The 22,117-nt window shown below is 46.9% G+C and overlaps 2 protein-coding genes across 5 annotated transcripts in view; one reads left to right on the top strand and one right to left on the bottom strand.

Moving 5' to 3' along the window:
- Nucleotides 1-22,117, bottom strand: part of CYFIP2 (cytoplasmic FMR1 interacting protein 2) — a 57,056-nt gene that overhangs the window by 4,728 nt on the left and 30,211 nt on the right. For 3 of the 4 annotated variants that reach the window (XM_075441370.1, XM_075441372.1, XM_075441371.1), the window contains exons 22-30: nt 21,615-21,814; nt 21,017-21,104; nt 12,371-12,514; nt 10,725-10,815; nt 9,908-10,038; nt 6,409-6,481; nt 5,813-5,907; nt 1,625-1,863; nt 32-179 (exon numbers count right to left, since the gene is read on the bottom strand). In XM_075441370.1, coding sequence (XP_075297485.1) covers nt 32-179; nt 1,625-1,863; nt 5,813-5,907; nt 6,409-6,481; nt 9,908-10,038; nt 10,725-10,815; nt 12,371-12,514; nt 21,017-21,104; nt 21,615-21,814 — 1,209 coding nt within the window. The remainder of the gene's footprint in view (nt 1-31; nt 180-1,624; nt 1,864-5,812; nt 5,908-6,408; nt 6,482-9,907; nt 10,039-10,724; nt 10,816-12,370; nt 12,515-21,016; nt 21,105-21,614; nt 21,815-22,117) is intronic. The other variant, XM_075441373.1, reaches the window with a different exon arrangement.
- On the top strand, nt 18,435-20,978 carry FNDC9 (fibronectin type III domain containing 9). Its single transcript, XM_009942595.2, has 2 exons — nt 18,435-18,539; nt 19,527-20,978. The coding sequence occupies exon 2, from the start codon at nt 19,531-19,533 to the stop codon at nt 20,194-20,196; it is 666 nt and encodes a 221-aa protein (XP_009940897.2). The 5' UTR covers nt 18,435-18,539; nt 19,527-19,530; the 3' UTR covers nt 20,197-20,978.

Genomic DNA, 22,117 nt, shown 5'->3' with positions numbered 1-22,117 from the left:
AGGCCCTTTGGGATCTCACTCTTCAACTTACCACATTTTTTATGATTTCATCCTTCCCGTCCTGCCTTTGCACCTTCAGCAAGTGGTAACAGAAGTCAAAGAGGTCAAAGCGCCGTTGCTGTCCAAGGAGAACAATGATAGAGCAACCTGCCCAGTTCAGACCATCTCCAAAGCACTGCCTGGAAGGAGGACAGGTTGATAGGGTGGGGAGAGATGGCAGGATAGAGTTAGGTAAGAGAAGTCCTACCACGGCACCAGAAACTTTCCTTGGTGAATTCCTAGGGAAATCAGATTCAGTCCTACTCATAGAAAGTGGGTATACACCTAAAGAAAATGAACTCAGGAGGAGATATACAGAATCACACCTGGGCCAGGCTGTGCAGGGTGCATCAGAGGTTAAGATGGATGAGGACCTAGTGGCTGACTTGGGTTGTTGGCCCATCTAACCATCTTCTTCTGCACATCACCTTGGGCAAGTCTCTTTACGTTGCTCTTTTTCCCAGCTGTTCAGATAGAAAGCTCTCTGGGCATCTCTTTATGTCCATGAATAACAAAGTCCTGTCATCAATCAAATATCTTTAGCAATGATGTGGATGAGGGGATTGAGAGCTCCCTCAGCAAGTTTGCAGATGACACCAAACTGTGTGGGAATGTCGATCTGCTCAAGGGTAGGAAGGCTCTGCAGAGGCATCAGGACACACTGGATTGATGGGCTGAGATCAGTTGTATGAGGTTCAACAAGGCCGAGTGCCGGGTCCTGCACCTGGGCCACAACAACCCCATGCAACGCTGCAGGCTTGGGGAGGAGTGGCTGGAAAGCTGCCCAGCGGGAAAGGACCTGGGGGTGCTGGTTGACAGCCGGCTGAATAAGAGCCATCAGTCTGCCCACATGGCCAAGAAGGCCAACGGCATCCTGGCTTGGATCAGGAATAGTGTGGCCAGCAGGAGCAGGGAGGGGATCGTGCCCCTGTACTCGGCACTGGTGAGGCCGCACCTCAAGTACTGTGTTCAGTTTGGGGCTCCTCACTACAAGAAGGACATTGAGGGGCTGGAGCGTGTCCAGAGAAGGGCAACGAAGCTGGTGAAGGGTCTGGGAACAAGTCTTCTGAGGAGTGACTGAGGGAACTGGGGCTGTTGAGTCTGGAGAAGAGGCTAAGGGGGGACCTTATTGCTCTCCACAACTACCTGAAAGGAGGCTGTAGCGAGGTGGGTGCTGATCTCTTCCCCCAAGTAACTAGCAATATGACGAGAGGAAATGGCCTCAAGTTGCATCAGGGGAGGTTTAGAATGGATATTAGGAAAAATTTCTTTACTGGAAGAGTGGTCAGGCATTGGAACAGGCTGCCCAGGAAGGAGGTGGAGTCCCCATCCCTGGAGGTGTTAAAAAAATATGTAGATGTGGCATTTCAAGACATGGTTTAGTAGGCATGGTGGTACTGGGTTGATGGTTGGACTTCAGGATCTTGGAGGTCTTTTCCAACCTTAATGACTCAATGATTCTATCAAGGACCCACATTCCCCCTCTACCTCTATGCTGGCTGAGGCTATGGCTGCAGCTGAGGGCATGCTGGCCCCGCTAGCTCATGACTGGCACTAATGGCAGAGCCGACCGACAGACACTCACTCCGCAGTGAACTCGTTGGTGCCCACGGGGATGCAGTACACAAACTGCATGGCACTCCAGAGCCGGTGAAACTCCACACACTCGTCCACATGCATGACCCCGTTCGTTGGTGGTGGCCCACGCCAGATTGGGTCCTGCAGGTAGCTCCTAATTCGCGTCAGGATCACCTCGAACATGGACAGCCCGCAGCATAACCGCTCCTTGGTCAGCAAGTCACCCTCCCGGGCGATGGCTATTTGCTGAGGAGGAGGACAACCAAAGAAACAGAAGTGACAATGTAATACAGATGGACCCTCTCACTGGACTCCACGCTTCCCAGTCTCCCCGGCTCTTTCAAAATTAACTCCCAGCCCATGCAAGGTCCAACCTTACCTCTGATGGCTGCACCCATGGCACTCCCCACCAGAGAACAGTCATCCCTCAAACAGAAGACGACTTAATATTGTGCTCAATTATATTTCACCAACCTAAGTATCTTTTGAAATAACTCTGTACATCAGAAAACAAAAGTTGAAGGCAAAGCTCTGTTCAGAAATACTGACCCTTCATTCTGCTAGCATGCTGTTCTGTGCTATTAGTGCTACTCAGCGTTGCTGGGTTTAATGTCATGATTTGTGCAGATTATGAAAACAAAACAGGAGAGAACAGGGACATTTTCCTTCCCAGGACATTGGTATCATCTCTTTAAAATGTCGATAGCCTATGGCTTTCTCAATTTCATTTGTAGTTAGGGTTAAAAAGCTCCGAGGAACATGAGAAGCCACCGGAAACTTAATACTGGAAAACCTGTAGTTTACAAGAAAACCAAACATCATTTTTCACCAGATGTGGAAGCTTTACATGTGTGGAGAATTCCTGTCACATCCCCACTCAGATTTACGTGTACAAATCCGGAATGGCTCCATTGGCTGGAGTTCATTTGGCTTTTACACTAGATGAAAATTAAAAGAGAATTTACTTCATTTCAGCCCCATTGCTCCTCCAGAGGGTAAAAAAAAAGGGGGATTTTAAATAACTAAGCAGGGTCTGCCCCCGGTACGGAAGCACTGACCCCACTGAGTGGGGCTGGAGTGCAAGCATGGCGTTTGCTCGCTGCCCTGAGCTCCTCTTGGCTGCCCCATTTCTTGGCATTTCCAGCAGCATTACTGACTTCTCTTTGCAGCGCTGCCAAAAAGAACAGGGGAAAAGGGAGCCGAGGGCTGTAAGAGTCATGTCCGTGTTGGTGGGAGGCCCCAGGCCCTGGCCCCACAGGCAGAGCCTCCTACCCCTCTCACCACTTCGGCAGAGGCGTGCAGAGCAGGTCTGACATTTACTGACCCCCTGCCTATCCCAGAGGAAGTCCTGGAGATTGAAATAGTTGTAAAGCATTTGCTCCATTTCCAGCTGTCCCTGTAATGCCTATAAAAATGTCATCCTGATTAGAATCACAATGGGGGCTCAGAGCATCTGGTACAATGTGCAGGCACACGTCCTGGCCAGACATTAAGAACATGCATTATGCTCGGTTTACTTGGGTCATCTTTATTCCACTCTAAAAAAAAGGTGAATGTGCTTGCACGTCCCCTTTCCTGCCTATTTGTTTATGCTGGCAGTAACGTAGAGCATTTTTCGTTTGGTGGCTATTGAAATTAGAAGGGTCACAATTCCTGCTTGTGCCACAATTTCAAGAATGTTCTGGGAACCGCCGATCAATTAATGTTCAACTAATAGCAAATATCAAGGGAAAGCTGTATTGCTGTGCAGAGGCAAGACTGGGTCTGGGATCCTTAGATCTGTGAAACGCAGGAATGATATCGCTGTTCTCATGGCACGCACTTGCACGTGTTTGCTTAGCAAGTAAAGATTTATTTTATCCAGCTTCTTTTTATAGCTAAACGCTGTACACTTTCTCTCTCCTAACCTGCTCCGAGCTCTTATGGGTACAGATTAGCATCTGCACACACTAGTCTATGATGGCAAAATGGGGACACAGTAGAAGTAAAGCTATTTCAAATATACATTAGGTGTTAGCATTACTGTTTGCTAAGATATAATGATAGAACAGGTACCTCTGAGAATAAACTAGTCCAATGGTCTTAGTATACTGTTTCTGAAGAAATCTTAATCTCAGAGGGGATGTATCTGGCTTTCAAAGGATGTAGTGCCACTCAGTTATGCACATTCACAGACAGAATTTGGTTCTAAAATTCATCACCGTAAGACCAGTCTTTGATACAGGACTACTACCGTTGGGTAGATACCTGACATGGTGAAGGCAACTGGAGAGCTATTAGTGGCCAGATCTGCCCCACAGTCTGGGGTCCGACGGATTCCTAAGATCAGGAGAGGAAGCGTGCTCTTGAGATAAATTGTCAAAGGATGCCACTGTGCTGGCTCAACAATTCCCTCTGTCTTCAAAAGGAGAGGCTCCCATTACTGCTAGTGCAAAAAATAGGACTGGCCAAGCACTTTTGAAAATCCCTTACTAAATACCCCTACGATCAGCATTAAAAGGGAGAGGATTCCTTTAATGAACCACTTTGACCTCCCTGGTTCTTTCTATCAAACAGCTGCTTCTGGATTCCTGATGCAAAACAAATATTTACAACAATCACTGACAGTTTTCTTGCCACTGCACCAATCCAGTTGTGCCATACCTCTTTTACATCTCGTTAACTGGCAAGCTTGCAAGAACAGTACCCAAGGCCTGGAAAGGCTGATAGATCCCCACAAACTACAGCAGCCTCCAGCTCAGCCCTTTCACAGTATGTAATTATACGAAATGCATAGGGCCACCTTTTGGGAGAGGCATCTTAGCAGGTAACTTCTGCTCAGATTCTGGACAACCGCTAAAAGGCACTTATGCGTTCTGCAGGAAAAAGTCCCGTACGGCCTGTGTCCAAAACTGCATTTCCAAAGTGCATGTCCAAAACTGCGTAAGGAGCAAGCTTAGAAGCTATGAAGGTACCTACAGAAAGTGACTCTTGTGTTCATTTACACCCTAGCTCAAAAAAGATCTGGTACTCAAATGTACCTGTGTGATGAATATGGGAACAGTTTATGAAAAACTAATTCTTAGCGGGACATGAAATACCTTTTGTTTTCATCACCATCATAATTACAGCAGGGATAAGCAACGAGTGGACTCTAATAGCAGATTTCAATGATGATTTTGCATGGAAAGAAGGAGAGATAGAAAGACCAACACAAAGACACAAAAACACAGAGGTGAATTCTTTTTCTCGAGTGTCTCCTTTAAAAGGAAGTCAATGCAAAGTGAGAGAAGTGTCTACAAAGTAAGACAAAGCCCAGAGCTATCCAGCCAAATTCTTTGTTTCATATAATTTCCAATGAAGCAAAGTTCCAAGTGTCCTTGATCCATCAGAAAAACAAGAAAAAAAATCAACAATTTTCTGCCTGCCATAGATCTGTCACCTCATACAACTGAGTGTTTGTTCCATTCCCTTGGCAGTACATTACAGAAAAAGGGTGTTGAGTCATTTAATACTTTGAATGATTTTTATCCCATCAGCCCCACCAACTAGGCAGTGGAAGTTTGGCTATTGAGATCAATGGAACTCAAATTTTGCCCATTCCATTGATCAATCTATGCAAATATTTTTAACAGTACTCAATTTCTGCACAAGAGATCTTTTCCAAGCTGAGACCCACCTCAAGAAGACACTTAAATGGAGCCATAATTTTAAGCATGTGCTGAAGCTCTAAGCATGTGCTAGGAGGGAAATCATTCTCAGATATATTCCTTGACAGGGATGAGCTTAAAAATGGACCACACTGCAGCCTTAAAATTGGAGCCCCAAAAGTGATGGCAATTGATTGTCAGGGACAGCCCTGCAAAGTTTCCCCTCAAACCACCCCAGCAATTCTCCATCTTTTTAATGTGGAGAAGAGGAGTTTTTCAGAATTGTTCTTATTCAGAGCTGGCTTCTAGCATGCTTGCCTTACAGCTCTCCGCCAGCTCTCCAGACCAGAGGCAGCAACACACCATCGCTAGACCCGCTCACAAATTTCCCTTCAAAGTGTCTGCTAGGGCAAGGTTTCTGATTTTCTTGTCTGAGTGACGTTTTGTGGGGAAAAAAAACAAAAAGAAAAAAGAAAAAAAAAAAGGATCATTTTCTCAAGGCCAAACAGGCCGTCTGGGGACTGCTATGAATTTCCAACAGCCATCCCTTTCAACGAAATCCTTACCTGCGGAGTGCCCAGCCTCTCTATTAAGGGAACCAGGTGAAGTGGGGCATACTTGGCTTCGAGACGCTTCATGCGCACCTCCAAGCGTTCTCCTTCTGTCAAGCGAGCAGCAAACAGTGAAATGAGAGGAGGAAGTGGAGACCCGCAATTTCCGCCGAGTTTGCTCAGAGCTGCCCCCCAGCAATCATCCAACGAGACTTTGGATCAGCGAGCCAAACCGACAGCAAATGAGGGAACCAGTGATGCAGAGAAGGGAGGGATGTGCGATTGCAGTCTCAGCAGCAGCTTAATCACACATGTCCAGAAGCATGTCCCTGTTACCGATCACTCCTGTTGAGATGGACATTTCATGCTGTCATTCTCCAAAGAGGCTGCAACATGGCTTTAAAACCTCAAGGGAACCCCCAAACTGACTAAGATTTCCGCCTGTAACTAGGCTACAGAAAACACACCCTTGGCATTTGTTTCCGCCTGACTTTTGTCTGTATCCACTTATCCATTTCGATGGGGAAGCAGGGCCAGAACTAATCCTCAGCAGAAATGGGAGTGGGCAGAGACCTCTGTGTCTGTCCACTGCTTCCCTCTCAGCTTCTTACCTTTGATGTAGACCCTGGGCAAAATATTTTGGAAGGGAGCAGCATGCAGCAAATCACAAACTTCTTCCTGGGACTGAGGCAGGAAGAAAGAAAGATAAAGTAAGTTAAAAAATACCTATAGGGGTTGAGTGTACGGCTCAGGGACCTGGGCAACACTACAACAATTCATGTCTATGGCAGCTATTCAGATCCAACCCAGCTCAGTAGTAACTCCAATGGTTTGAACCTAAATGAACTAAAACTGGAAGAAATACCTCTCAAGCCAGGAAGTTTCATTAACTCAAATAATTTACTTCCTGCCCGTACAAGGCCAGAGCTTGATACTTGTTTTCTGTCCCGCTTACTAACACTGCAAGTAAGAGGGGATACAGAACACGGAGGTTTCAGTTTCATCTTACCCTGATGACTTCCTGCTGTTTATTTTCACAGAGCGCGCCCAGGTGGAAATTACCCTTTGGCTTAGTTATTTTAGGATGTGTACATCTAAAATATACTGATGTGTGGCTCTGTTGCAAATAACACATTGGTCTGAAATTATTCGGTTGTTCATATGGTGCTCTCAGCCAGTGCTATCAGACCAGAATCCCAGTGGTGTAGGCACCAGGGAGAATAATACAGAAGTCCAGAGAGGAATAACATCATGAGATGCCACCTGAGAGAATGCATGCCGATGCACTTGAGAAAAAATAATCCCAACACAGATGCACAAGAAGGAGAAACCTAGAAATAGGCAGGTGGAGACTGAGGAGCGATGGCTGACAATACATTGTGTACGAATCTGCAATGGGAAACAGCAGCAAGGAAACCAAAGCTGTTTAACACAGAGGCATTGCGTCACAACAAGGCATTAGTTTGCTCCTACAAAAGCCTAGCTCTAGGACATGCTTCCAGTTCTGAGCTTATTGTAGAGATTTAGACACACTTGAAAGCAGGTCATGACAGCGCAGCAAAAGATATTCAGGGGCCGGATGGAATGGCTCGGCTGGGTCTGTTTGGGATGCATGGGTGGATACCCCACCTTCCAGCCAAGAGGGAGAGGACAGTGTAGCATGGAGCTGCAGGAGGCTGTACTGGCGCATGGATGCCGGGATGAGAGCGAGTTTGTGGGAGTGCAGTTTGTGACACAGTGCTGGAGGGACATGAACAGCTTGGGGTCCCTCCACGGGCAGAGAGATGCTGATGCTACCAGTGTGTGCCTATCACCTCGGTTATTTTGTCTGCAAAACTCTATTTGTTCCTAGATGAATGTTCTTTCACTGCTGTTTCCCTCTGATAAAGAGAGTATTTTCACCATCTGCAGCCTGCATTCACCTGATATCTGTCCCCAAATTAGTCATGTTACTAATAGATCTCCTCCCCAAGGCCCATTACCCTTGAGTAAGAATTCTGCTTAGAAATTTAGTTCCAAGCAACCCCTCGTTCCTCAGATTTAAACAATAAAAAGGGGTAGAATGGAGCAGACTGTGCACCTTCACTACAGCAGTCCGCCAGCAAATACCACCAGCCTTAGATCATTCTGACAGCTATGAAGATAACTGCATCGTAAAAGCAATTGCTCCTGCTGCATAAGAGCTCCATTAGAGGAAAAACCTTGTTATGTGATGGCTCTACGCATCTGACATCTTCCAGCGAGCAAGAACCTGTGCCCACTGCATGCAAAATGGCTTTATTTTTTATTCTGAATCTATTTCTGTGTGGAAGAACTGGGGGATCAGAGAAGGAGCGACTTTGGCTGGCACAGAAAGTGGGCAGACATGGACTTTGATGGGCAGCCTTCCCAAAAGGACTCCCAGATTCTCACCATCTTATTTTCTTTATTTTCTGCTATTCTAAAATGCCAGTATACTGCTGATGTACAGCTCCTGGGACTGGAGAAACATTTTTGCATTGAAATGAAGGATTTCTAAAAGATACCACCATGTGTCCCTTAAGTGTCCGTTTAAAGATGGACGGAGAAGGCAAACGCAGTACATCCAGCATAAAATCCAACACTGAGAACAGCAGAAAGCAGTGACGAAGCCACAAAAGGAACAGAAACTGCCAGGATATAGCTGGCGACTCTGGTCGTTCTAAAGAATACAGCCAAGCTGCTAGGTGATATACGTCTCTCTAAGTTTTCTTAATCTTACACAACAATTGCTCAGTGAAAATGTTTGATACACCATATCAGGAACTAAAAGATTCTGTATCTGGGGCTAAAATGCAAGGGCAAGGGCAGAAATATCCACTTTGAGGACGTGCGGAGATTTTCAGTTTTCCCTGTGCTCTATGGTTGGATAAAACTTGGAATCTTTGAACTTCCTTCTGGTTTTGCTCTGATCAAAACTTTCTGGTTTTGCTTGGAAATCCCACCTTATGATAGGGAAGCCTTTCTGAAATATTTCCAGAAAAAAATGAAACAACCGTGCCAAAACCATTATGACATAAAATACACATTTTTAATGTAAAATTGTGTTGTTGAACACTCCTCAGTTAGCTCTAGGCCAAACTGTGAGATAAATTAATTACAAAGTAAATTTACTGTGTGAAAAACTAGAAGCTAAGAATTCTAGAATTGTTTAGGTTGGAAAAGACCTTTAAGATCAAGTCCAAATGCTGACCTAGCACTGCGAAGTCCACCACTGAACCATGTCCCTAAGTGCCCCATCTACATGTCTTTTAAATACCTCCAGGGATGGTGACTCCACCACTTCCCTGGGCAGCCTGTTCCAATGCTTCACAACCCTTTTGGTGAAGAAATTTTTCCTAATATCCAATCTAAACCTCCCCTGGTGCAACATGAGGCCATGACCTCTTGTCCTGTCGCTTGTTACTTGGGGGAAGAGACTGACAGCAGATGATGTCTGGCACTCAGCCATAGCCTTTGCCCCGTACCAGAAAGGACATCATATGAGCTGAGAGGCTGAGAGACTTGTGCACGTGCAAAACATTTGTGCAGGAGGCAACACCAAGTTGCCACTCCAACTAACATCTCAGTGAAGATAAGTCACAGGAAATACATCATTAGCTCTTCTGAGATTTCCTTCCTGTTGGATTGCTTTATCCTTATCACCATCAGAATCAGTCAGGTGTTTTTTCATTGCACTGGAGCCCTAAAAGAGCAAAGGGCTCAAATCTACTTTTCGTTGTACAAATATGTATATGAAAAAGTACTGATCCCTGCCCCAGAGAGCTTACAATCTAGAAATAAGCTCCAGTTGGTTTTATTTTTGGGAAGGACAAACAAGGGGTAGCTTTGGCTCCAAGAATTAAATCTAGATCTTCCAGTATTCAGATTCTCCTTCAGCAATCCCAGATGTCAGTGACCAAGAACCAATGCACACCATCCCCATGGACATGCCCACAGACCTCAGTAACACAGCCCCAGAGAGACCCTGAGCACACGAGAAGCTGGAAAGTGACATTTCCCAAACTCTTCTGCTGGAGAACCCACTTCCACTGCTACTCCCGAGCTGGCAATTTCAAGTAGGATCTGTTGGCGCAGGGGATTTTGCCTTACCAAAGCCTGCTCGATAAGGAGGCAGAAGAGAATGGCATTGCCCACTTCTCTGAGGCTCTGGAACACATCGGTCTTTAGCTCTGCGTACTCAATGATGTCCTTCAGCTGATGGTGGAAAAACTCCAGGATTCCTTATAAGACAAAGAAGGACAATCAGAAAAGTGAGAGCAGAATCACCCTCCGATAAGCTGGATAAAAAGACAATCAGTGCCTGGTATTTCCTTATCACAAATGGCAAGCTGTAACTGCTGAATGGCTAGACAGAGGCTGGCACTGGGGAGAACTAGCACGCAGTGTCTTATCCTGCTTTCGGTAACCCTTGGGAAACAGGGAGTAATTCATATGAAGTCCTTGGATTTCTTCATCAAAGGAAAAAAAAAAAAGATTCAAGACTGTAATGGATGTCCTGGTGCTGGCTCACGTACACCAGCCAGAGCTTGCCCCTCCAGCTCAGTGACAGACTGCAGTCATGCTGCGAAAAATATTTGCATCAACTAGGTAGGGCTTTTGAAAAATATCACTGAACCCACAACTACAAAATCCTGAAAACAAAACAGAGGCTATCAGAAGACTTTCCCTTATCAGCCATCTGGGTGCTTAAAGAGAAATTTCCAACAGGAGATTTCCTGGAGAAGTTTCCTATACATGTTCCACTGTCAACAGTGAAGCACCTGAAAGCGTGTCTCAGTGAGCCTGGCTGCGTGTTGCACTGGCATGTCAGGTGCCAAACCTTGTTTAATTACTAGTGTGTGCCCAAGTAAATGCTGTACCAATGTGTGGCTGAGCTCTTGCTCAAGCATCTGTCCGTAGCACTCACCTGGAGAGCCATATTCATGTCTTGGCAAGCGGCATATCTTGGGCATTACTTCGATCAGAGTCTTCACGTACTGCAGGATGGTGCCTTGCAGCTGTTGGAGAAAAAGGGAGGTTAAACTGGAATGACAGCTTCTCCTGGCAGTGGTTTTGAAAGAGGCTGGATGTGGATGGGTCCACATCTGAGAGCACAGGGTGAAACTTCAGCTGGAGTCCAAGAAGAACTTGCTTAATTTGGATTTCACTGAAAGATGAAACTCAGCCCAAGTGCATGGAGTTAAGAGTGCTTTTACAGCTTCCTCCCAAATAATAAATCACAGCTGCATGGATTTTCGACTTCAAAATACAGCTTGCTGTGTTTGCATTGTTTGCAGCTGAAATCCAAACAAGGTTTAGTCTTAGATCCAGCTGGACTTGTGCTCCAAACCCAAAAGGCATTTCACCCAAACTGCTGAAGGATTCATTCCCCAGCACAGGAAATGCTCCTTCCACCTGAGGAACGATCACTAGAGACTTGGGAGTTTAAAAAAGAATTTACATGCATCCAGAACAAGTTTCTGCAGATCTGATGTTTTGAACTAATATGACAAGAGCAAAGTATATTTCTTAGTTAAAAGAGCTTAGGAGTTACGACACCTGCATCCTGTAGATACACGGCACGGGATTATGCAGTAAACACTATTTAGCCAGACATGCAGTCTTTGTGCTGAACGCTGTCTGACCTCGCACACCAGCTACACCATTTTCAACCAAGTGACACGAATTACATCTTCAGTAACTATGGTGCTTTACAGTAGGGAAACTGGATACACGCTTGAGATTTTCAGTTTTATACTGCTTTGTTAGACAAGTTCAAAATGACATCATTGCAGTCAAAAGAGAATTTAAATACTTGTAATGAATGAAAATCGTCTTTCCAGTAATACAAGTGCTTTAGTAGAAAAGCACGACCTGAAAAATTATACATTTTTGCACACTCCCTCCTCCTTTCTTAATGCTCGGTATTGTTAGTGCCCTTAGGGAGCACACAGGATCATTTCCCTGCGGACATCACATTTCTCTTCTGAAAAAGAAGAGAGAACTGGAAAGCAGGTAGGGTTATTGGCAGCCTGGCTTCAGAATACCTGATGGAAATGGACAGTATGCCTTCAATAAGGACTCAGCTATAGCAAGAATTTTCTTATAAAGGCTCAAAAGTTGGTTTCATCAGTTTTGCTGCCTGCTCTCTACCTTCCTGCAGCTCTCCAGAGGTATCACAAGGTGGTGAGACAGAGTGCTCTTATGCTATTGCTGAGCACGAGCATGTGTCTTGAAGGTCTCCCAGACTGCAGCAGAGGCCACGTCCCACCCAATTGCTTCCCAACGGCTTTTAGCAAAGCGGCATGCCAACTCCACCACCCCGAGATGCAGGTGGCTGACTGCAGTGAACACTTCAGGATGGTGGAAACACTCCATCATCCCACAGGAATCGGTGGGATTCCTCAGCAACAGTGAAAATCAGACTGTTAATACAAGCGTTTCAGTGTGGATCAAGGGACGCGAAGATGCCCAGATGTGAACACCCTGAACCCAGATCCCAGTCTGACTGCCCAACCTGCACCTCTCAGGGCATTGAGGTCTCTCCATCGCCAGGATTAGGCTCAGAATTACCAGGCTCTTGACGATCTTCAACAGCTCTTCCATGACCACCGCAATGCCTTGATAGCCAAGAAGTCTGCAGATTGTCTTGAAATGAGGTGGCCCCACAAAATTGCGGTAGGAGCTATAGATGTGACTGTAGGCAATGTTGAGCGGCTGAGAAATTAGAAGCACAATGACAATTAGCCAGAAGCATTTACCAGACCCGTAAGTAATTCTCTTTCGCAGTATTACACTGCATCACTTCAAATAATGTTTAAAGAAGAGAAGGAGAAATAATAACACCCATGACAATTCCCATTTCTTCTGCTTCTTGTAGCAAAGAGGAGATTGCTTTTCTTCCTGCATAGTCAGATATATTCTAATCTCAACACACTCTCACGTCACAGGGTTTATTATCCTGCTATGTAGAAACACCACTTTCCTTTCCAAGGTAATTTACTCTCCCATACATTCCCATTCAAGGTTTTCAGTTCACTGGCCTTTTGCCTCTTCCCAAATTCTTCTCTACTAAAATGAAAAGCCTTATCTACATGTAACCAGACAGATTTTTTTTCCTATGGGCATTTTCTTTAAATGAGGCTTATTAAGAAAAGTAAGAAGTGCAGCATCTGAGCTTAAGGGTAGTTGGAAAGCAGAAAGAAAAGATCCTTTTTGCATCCTGCAAAGCTCTACATCAGCCTCTGTACTTCACAGACATCCCCACAGGACTGTGAGAAGGGCAAGAATCTAAGCCTGGTCTAGGGAGAATAGCACCCAGGACTCTGTCCCCCCCAGACTTTTAGCAGCAGAAAACAGAAAGTGATTTCCAGGAATATACTCTATGAGTGTGATCTTGGAAATGCGGAAATTGCTGCAATGTTTTATCACTGGAACATTTAGGGGACCCATTTGGTGTGAGGGAAACAGAAGTAGGGGGAATTAATTCACTTGTGTGATCTGCAAAAAAAAATACTGACGATCAGATTTAGCTGAGACACCGCACGCTCGGCTCGGGCTCTGCAACTGAAGCGTTGGCATCGTGATTCAGCCCAGCAGAGAAGGGCTGCAGTCTGCCCCCATGGCATCTATAACTCCAGCCTTGGTAAGCAGCAAAAAAGCACATTCTTGAGAAAATTCTGGCATGTAGAGTCCCTTCCAGCAAAACACAGATAAACCCCTGGCTTGTGCTTGCCAGCTAATGGAGCCAAGAGAGCGGAGGGACCAATGCACTGAAGAGCTTAGGGTGAAAGGGAGCAAGAGCTGAAGTAGTAGAACAGGACAAAATGTTGTCTCTCCTTCAACACTGCTGCTCCCAGCAATTGCAATACAGCCAGCTGAAGGCTCCACTGCTCTCCAATTCTGACTCACTTCCTCGAGATTTACTTGAACACTTCATTTGAGTTACTAATGAGTTACAGAGTGAAGTCATTTGCTAAGAATCGGACAAGTATTTTCTTTTTGCTCCCAGATAGAGTATTTCAGTGGACTGATCGCACTTGCATAGACTTGTCAGTTGCTTTGATCAATTAATAAATTGTCCCTCATTTTGTTACAGCCCCACTGCTCTGCGCCAGCAGCTTATTGCCTACTATAATTCCAAGGCACTCTTTGACAGAGCTACCAGAAAGCAGACACTGTTAGACAGTCTCCTACCTTCTGTGAAATGGAATTTCACCTCCTGGTCCTGGTAGGTGAAAAAAGCTCTTTAATACTCTTAGGTACCGAAGGGCTACCTTGGAGGCTCTGTAGTGCATTCATCACAACGAGCATGGACTTCCTCTCCCATCAAAACTAAACAAAAGGGCCCTGAGTAAGTAGGAGCCAGAGCTGAACAATTATTCAGGCAGACAGAAGCCGACTTTCAAAGCTCCTTGGATGCCAGCTCCTGTTAAGAGAATGGTGCTTGCGCATGCTGCTTAGGCTTCTATCTGCATCCTTAGACAACCAAATCTTGAAAAATCTATTTTGCAGAGACTGATCCAAAGCCACTAGATACGCACACTGATACATGTGATAACCAGCAATAGTTTATGTTTCGAAAAGTGTGTCTGTTTAAACACGCGGTATTGCTCAGCCTGGAACGTGTGCCAAACGGCCAACATGCTCACGCCAGAGGGAAGCCAGGAACCCATCGGGCCTCAGCCCAGCCATGCTCCCGAGGCATTTTCTCACTGTGGCTTTTGCAATTCGTCGCTCCAGCCCCAGAAAGCACCGTGCTGCAGGGCTGAGCTGGGCAGCCCCAACATGGCTCCTCGCTCCTCCCTTCCATGCGTCCCCGTAGGCTCTTTACCCTGGTATTTTCCCACGGTTAGCACACCCGTGGCTCATCCGGACTAGGGGGGGAACTAAATATCCCCATTTCAGTGGGCTCATGAATCCACATGCATTTCTGGAACCCTCTTTGCTGCTCCAAAACTATGAGATAGGTCTTCTGTCTGCACTCACGCCATGGTACACTGCAATGGGTTACCACTGGTACCCAGTTGGGGAGAAACCAGTCAGATTTGCCCTGTAATGGGGCTGACATTTCGCTGTACAGGCAGCAAGCAGCCGGTGCTGCCCACAGCCACCCACCTCACAGCACTCCCTCGCCTCTCAGTGGTATAATGGGGCCGGAGAGAAGCTTTCAAGTGGGATTTTCCCTCAAGTGGGGTCTCGGCAACAAGCCTAACTGGGAGAAGACACATTTTAGGATGTGCATTGGCTGCAGATGAGCAGGATGATTCATCCTCGCCTGTCTGCAAGATGAGGTAGGTTCGTTGAGCTCTCCGCAGAGCCACACAGCGCATTAGCAGCAGGCTTGTGTCTAATAATAATACTCTGCCAGCAATTAAAAATATAACTCCATTTAAGGGTGAGATACACAGCTTGGGGTAAAGACTGTAGGATGTAAAAAATGACACCAGTGGGTATTTTAAGACAAACCAGCTGAAGGTACAAGCTGGCTGCATGGCACGGCTTGCTCCCCTGTGCTGGGCGGCCGCTTCCACCCCCTCAGAGAGCCAGAAAAAAGCCCCCGATCTCGCCCCCTCTTGGGAGCAGCAGCTGCCCCAGACACAGTGGAGGTTTGCCCCACCTTTGGTTTGGGGCCAAACGGGCAGGTTTTGGGGCCGGGATTGCAAGCAGGCTGGGGTTTGCAGCAGAGTTCCATGTGTCCCACCCCGTGCCCAGGTCTCAGGGACAGCTGTCCGTACTTGGGAGCGTGTGGGGAAGGCCACTGGGTTGCTTTGGGAGCTCAGGAGTTTACTAGGGATGCTCCAGAGCAGATTCAGCAGCACATAAAGCAAAACACAACCCAGTTGTCATTTCCATGTCTTCGAGCTTGTTGCTGGCCATCACCCAGACCTGTCTGAGCTCACCTGAGGGAAGGCAGGGAAGGTTTTATCCAATAAAGTAGATCAGAGAGAGATAATAGATAGACAATACTGCCTGTGCCAGAATCTCCTTGGAAAAATGAAGAGTTAACAAAAGAGGAATATACTTAGAGACAAAAAAGGACTTGCACCGAGCCCAAGAGTAGTCCAGGCTCCCAGCCAGCCTAACTTCAGCGCGACAGCTGAGGTGGCGTCGTAGAAAGTGAAAAACAATTCTGACCAGGATTGTCAGAGGAGAGTCTCGAAGTCAAACAGCCTGAATACAGCCTGGTTCCTTCCCCTGCCACAAGCAACCTTCACTTTTCCTATGAAGTTTTTACCATATTCAGCTGTATCAGCTGGTTGCTAAGACTTTAATGCCAAACAAAACAACCATATTCCCTAGCTGGGATGGACAGGACATGTACAATGCAGCAGGAGTGTTTATATGCTGTATTGAGACTGTGTCTGTGCATATTCTGTGTCTCAGCATAATGCCTGATGTTCAGGGAATGTATACACTGCTATTATTTCCAACAAGCTGACGGCCGCGGCAGGCCAGGTAGCACAGCCCACGCAGTCAGTCGGAGGGGATCAGCAGCCCCCGCTGCCAACACCTCCTGCAGCAACCACAGATCCTTAATGCCTTTGTGCTGTTGCTGCTGGCACAGCCGCAGAAAATAGAGCGGCTCCATCCCATTCACACGCCGTAACTATTTTGAAAAGCGCCGGCAGCACGCACTGTCCTTCAGTTTACATCTGCCTGCACGCTCGTTAAAAGAGGGGGGGCAAATTCAACCAGGGAAAGGGAAAGAGGGATTTCCAGTGAGTCTGGTGTGACCCTGGGTCCAGTAGTGCCAAGAAAAACAGAAGCACTCATGAAAATACATAAATGAAGCCCAATCTAAAGAATTTACAGAGCTAAGAAGTGGCTGATGAGCAGTAAGTAGTGGGTTGCTGGTAATTTTGCAGCTTCTTTGTCAGAGATTTGGGAACCTGCTGTGTTTTCTAAGTGGCTGAATGGCAGAAAATGGCTCATTTTCTGCTGGCCACTGGAGCGCGCCGGCAGTTTGAATCCTACGATGAGGAGCGAGGGGTCCCAGGCAGGGCCACAGCCAGGGCCACCTGCAGATACAGGGAACACCAGTGCTGGAGCAGTCCCGGCACTGGCACGGGTTTGACATCTTCTCACCCTGGGAAATGAGAATTTCAAGCTCATCACCAGCGTGGACTGGTGCAAGCTTGATTTTGGGAGCAGGTGATACCAACACCACTGAAAGCTTTGCTGCAGTTTCCTTCAAGCTAGCGGTATGGATCATGGCAGCAGGACTCTTTGCTGACCTAATCCAGCTATTCCTGTTTTCCTCGGTCTCCTCTCTTCCTGCTAACATATCGTACTTGCAAAGAACTGAAATTTAATTTTGAAGCAACTGTGAACACTGATAAACTCAACAACCCACACGCCACAAGAAAGCGGCTCTCTCATGGAAACGTTACCACCTTGTGTAATCCACCTTTCTGAAGCACAGATTCGTATCCTCAGCAGGCAAGGATGTACTTTACTCACAGCATGGGACCAGCTAAGAGCTCTCTATCCCCCTGCTTTTGTAAGCAGGACCGAGCCATGTACATGGTAGGAAGCCACCTGGGAGCACTTTCATTTCCATCCCTGCCCATAATTATTTTCATCTCTGCTCCCAGCTTTCAGCTCGCTGGCAGCCGCAGCTCACTCACAGAGACAGAAGGGAATACAGACCTTGGAAGACAAAACCAAAACATCCAGAACTGCAAAACATAAATCCAATGCAAGGGTCACACACAGTCCCCAGGTCTGTAACAGCCCCTCACAGATGCAGCTTGCATCATCTCATCACTGATGATATTTAGAAGATAATCAAAATGTTGCAAGCACCTTTCCAGGAATGACATGGAATGAGTAACTCCAGATCCAGAACCAACATTTCTTCTGGGGAAGTTCCTCTCTCAAACACATTTTGGCTGCAGAGAGCAGTGAGCCACTTGTTCAGAAGGTCTCCTTACCATGCCCAGTGCCATGTCTGTCCCCAGTGCCACGTCTGTCCCCTCCTGGCCACAGACTCAAGCTGCTGCCCCGAACACTGTGGGCACTGGCTTTGCCTCTCCCTCCTGCCCTCTCACCAGCCTGACAGGGGACATCCCCAAGCTGTCTATAAACCAGGGGCATTCAAAGAAGAGTCTGTCTTAATCCCATGGGAGTTCAGCAGGAGGCTGAGGTCTTTGAAACTCAGTTCCTACCCCATCACACAGCTTAGAAAATATTAAAAAGCTAAGGGACCTTGCTACAGCATCAGGGACGAAAACCCACTACTCACTGGCTTTGGCTTAAATCAGTAGTTTAAATGTCCAAGAAATCATAGAATTAAAGACAAAGCCCCTGAGTGCTAAATTATGAATGTGTACCGCAGGCCAGGACCCCAGATTTCATACCATGTGCCAACGAGTGTCTAAGCCCAGACCCTGCTGAGAGACAGTGATGGTCTTGCTGGTGGGCTGTGGTTAGGGGGAAAAAGAAAACCCCAAATAAGTCAGCAAACAAAACTACCTGGCTTGTTTTTTCTGCCTCAGAGACACACACTTCTCCCAGGCATAAGCTTTTAGGGATAACATTCCCAAATCACTGGAAGACGCCTGCCCATCCTTTCTTATTGGTTGCTATGGTGAGCGATGACGGAGCCCCGGACGGGTATAATACGAGGCAGCGCGCGGGGAAGGGACTGAGCAGAGGCAGGAGGGAGGCGAGCGGTGGGCAGAGGGGAAGGCGCTGCCCGCCCGTGGCCACGCTGCACCGACCGGACCTGCCCGGGGAGGTAAGGGGCTACGGGAGGGCTTGGCGACGGGTGCGTGTGCTGCTCCACTCCTCGTGTAAGAATGGTTAACACAGTTGTTAAGATGAGCTGACTCCTGAGTGAATTAAAGGAAAATTAGTTGCAGTAAAAGAGAGAGGAAGAAGGAAAAATAGAAACGGGTTCTATTGCAAGTGGCTCTTGCTCAGAGCGCTCGGCCGGTTGGGAGAGATAACCCTGCAGCGAGGCTCAGGGAGCACCTTGGGGATCTAAAGGAACGATGTACTGAGGTGATTTGTAGCTGTTGCTAAACAGTAATTTGTTAGTGGTCAGTGTCTTTTATCTGGGGGAGAGCATTGTACTTATTATTCATATATTTGTAATTCCCTAAAGGCATTGATTTTATATTTCTCCAACCTTCAGATTTCACATTTAAGATCCTGATATTACAGTGTGGGATGCTGCAGGAACAGAAAGAGTTTATACTCTATTAAGCAACAAGTAAGGTACACAAAATGCAGCAACAAATTAAAACACTGAATTAATCACTATGCAGCTTTTTAAATGGCATTTAGGTGTAAAATCAAAATGTCTATTGGCAGCTTCACAAGGCAAGTGGGAGCTAGTTTAACGATCAGTTTATGTTAATAACACTTGCAGTATTCTTTCTGTTCCATGGGAAACAAAAAAGCTAAAAAGCTTCCTATGTAGACAACCAGTCAGAAAGTAGAGATTTTTTAAAAATCTAGCTAAGAGCATGAAGTATGCCCTATGCCCCAGCTGTTTTTTCTGGTTACGAAGCAGGGTGATACAGCAGTATGGGCACCAGCAGGATTCATCTTTTATAATTTTAGCCATCTAAGACTTAGCATCTAATCTAAGCTAGCCAGGCATAGTCCTAAATCCAATCTGAGGGCCAGTAAAGCCCATGGAAAGACCTCACTGATGTCAGTGGCCCCTGAGACTGTACACAAATTGGGAAACTCAGCCTCTCCCTGCATCTGGTTTCAGGGGCATGATGAACATCGAAGTGCACAACATCACTTACACCAGTGCCACCGTCTCCTGGGCCATGAACAACCCCTGTCCGGAGAACTACTACCACGTCATGTACCGCCCCAACTGGAACAGCGTCTTCGCTGGCTATTTACGCCAGAACTTCCACCGCGAGGAGCGAGTTCCTCATCCCCTCAGCTCCCTCGTTCTCCACCAACTCACGCCATCCACCATCTATGTCCTCTGCATCACGTGCAAGAACTCTTATCCCTCCAGCAACCACTGCACCACCTTCCACACTTTGGACAAAACCCCCCTGGTTTTCGGCAGCTCTAAGCATGAACCTTCCACCTCCATGTGGATGGTAAGCAGCCTACTGCTCCTCTGCTTCATTGCTCTCCTGGCCTATGGCTGCCTGCAGTTCTGGTCTGCACGGTGCCACCGGGCTGTGAGGCTGAAGCATCCCGACGTCAGCGCCGAAGACGTGCGAGAAGGCAGCAGCTCGCCGGAGAGTCCACTGGACAACGGACTGAGAGAGGAGCTTCTGGAAGTCCCCATGACCACTGTGCTAATGAAAAGCTCCAGTTTCATGAGGGAGAGTCCATACCGCTCACCCCACTGCTTTTTTTCGTATAAAACAAGTGACGATAAAAGGGCCATCTTGCCGCAGCATGGCCTTCAATGAGCAAAACAGAGGGAGACCCTGCTTGGAGGTTTGGTTCGTGCTGCTGTTTCCCAGCGCTTGTCAACAGGACTGCCTGTATGTCCACATTGGCTGTTTGTCCCCGGGCAGAACATGAGGTGCAGATGTTGGTCACATGGAGACAGATTTTTGTCAAGTCACAAGAATATTCTTATTTGCTGAGGGTTTTTTAAAAAGAAACTAAGTCAGCTCTCTGGGAACAGCCAGGCTCAGCTGGGTGTAGTGTCGTTAGCTGATCCGCACCAGTGCTGTAAGTTCATCTCAGTCATCAACCAACGCGCACAAGAAATAAACTCCACTCAAGCAGTTTCACACTTGAATGATCCTCCACGAGCATCACACCCCAAGCCCTCATAACACCTGTATAAACAGTCTTTGCAGCCTGACAAAAGAGCTTTTTGTCAGTATTAAGTACACACAAGTATTGTAGTAATTTCCATTTTGAACTACAAATGGGATTCCTGAAGCGGTACCTTCCTTGAGGAGGAGAACCGCTTTGGAGCTCCAACTTGCCCTCCTTCTGCCTATTTAGATGGATGCGACTTGGTCTCAATGCCAACAGCAAGCACAGAGCAGTGTCAGCATCCCCTAACATAGGCACGTTACGGAGAAGAATACGGAAAGCAGCAGCAAAAGCACACCGAATCTGCTTCTTGCATGGCTTCTTGGTTTCACACAGCAATGTGACCCTGCAACATTTGCACCCACCATTCCGTTAATGAACTAATTCTTGCATTTCTTTCTTCCCAAATAAATACTTCCAACATCCAACCCTTCTGGCTGTCGTGGCTCATTTACTGACCTTGGATCCATAGAGGTAATACGGCTGAACATTGGCTGGCTTGTCCCGCTGGGGTTCCTGCGTGAACGGAATTGCTGTCCTCACAAACCTGTGGCGGGCACGGGAGATGGGGAGGAAAGCCGTCAGAGCCCAGTTAATTGTGCTGAGTGCAAATATGGCACGGTCTGGGGGGGAACTGCAGTTGCAGACTAATTAGCAGTTCGTCACCTGAGCTGCATGAACTGGAATGCAAACTACTGCATCAATCTATGTTTAGTCTAATCTAGTAGTTTAATCTACCAAAGGTGAGGTTTCTTCTCATTTGGGGTAGGCAAGAAACCCACACATGAGTAGCTACCGCAGCTCTGCTGCTCGGTAAACCAACCCTCGAAACCAAACTAGCTCGGTTGCTTGCAATCACTGTCCAGCTTCGTTGCTTGAATTTCTAACTAACATTTTCAAGGCCAAGGGGAGCTGGCGGGTTTTAACCTCATTTTAACTGTAACTGTTGCATCCCATAGGGAATGAAAACCTCACCAAAACGCACATGAATCTTATGTGACAGGTTTGACATTCTGGAAATGTCTCCAGGTGCCCCTGCCTTGCTTTTTCTCCTCACCTGTTGGTGGATCCATTGTAGCAGTAGTTGGGTAGAAAGTCAAAGTTGAGCTCCCAGAAGACGTGGAGGGTGATGCGCCCATAGGGTGCGGAGACGTTGTGGTTGGCCTCCCGGAACATGGCATCAAAGCTGTCCAAAGTCATGTGCTTGCACAGCAACCTGTGAGTCAGGCGATTTATTTCCAAGAGCCACTCCAGCTCCTGCAGCACATAAAGCAGCAGCAAATGCAACATCTTACCAAGATGACAATAGAAACAGCCTATTTAATTGCCAGGGGAATGATTTTATATCCACACCCACACAGAACTTCCCAGGTGAGGATGTAGCAAATGCTGAAGACATCAATTTAACCGAGTGACCGAGGCCAATTGCACTTCTACTCGAGGGGTCCTGGTCCAGTATCTCCTAAACCTGCAGAAAGCAGAATTAATTTGTTCCCCGCTGAGCGCAGGCTGGCTTTCACATCAGAAGCCTTCAAAGGTGGAAACAGGCAATTTTACACT

This window comes from Opisthocomus hoazin, chromosome 22 (genome assembly GCF_030867145.1).
Source record: "Opisthocomus hoazin isolate bOpiHoa1 chromosome 22, bOpiHoa1.hap1, whole genome shotgun sequence".
In the NCBI taxonomy this organism is placed as follows: domain Eukaryota; kingdom Metazoa; phylum Chordata; class Aves; order Opisthocomiformes; family Opisthocomidae; genus Opisthocomus; species Opisthocomus hoazin.
The sequence above is the reverse complement of the archived record's forward strand: the minus strand, read 5'-3'. Positions and strand labels throughout refer to the sequence as shown.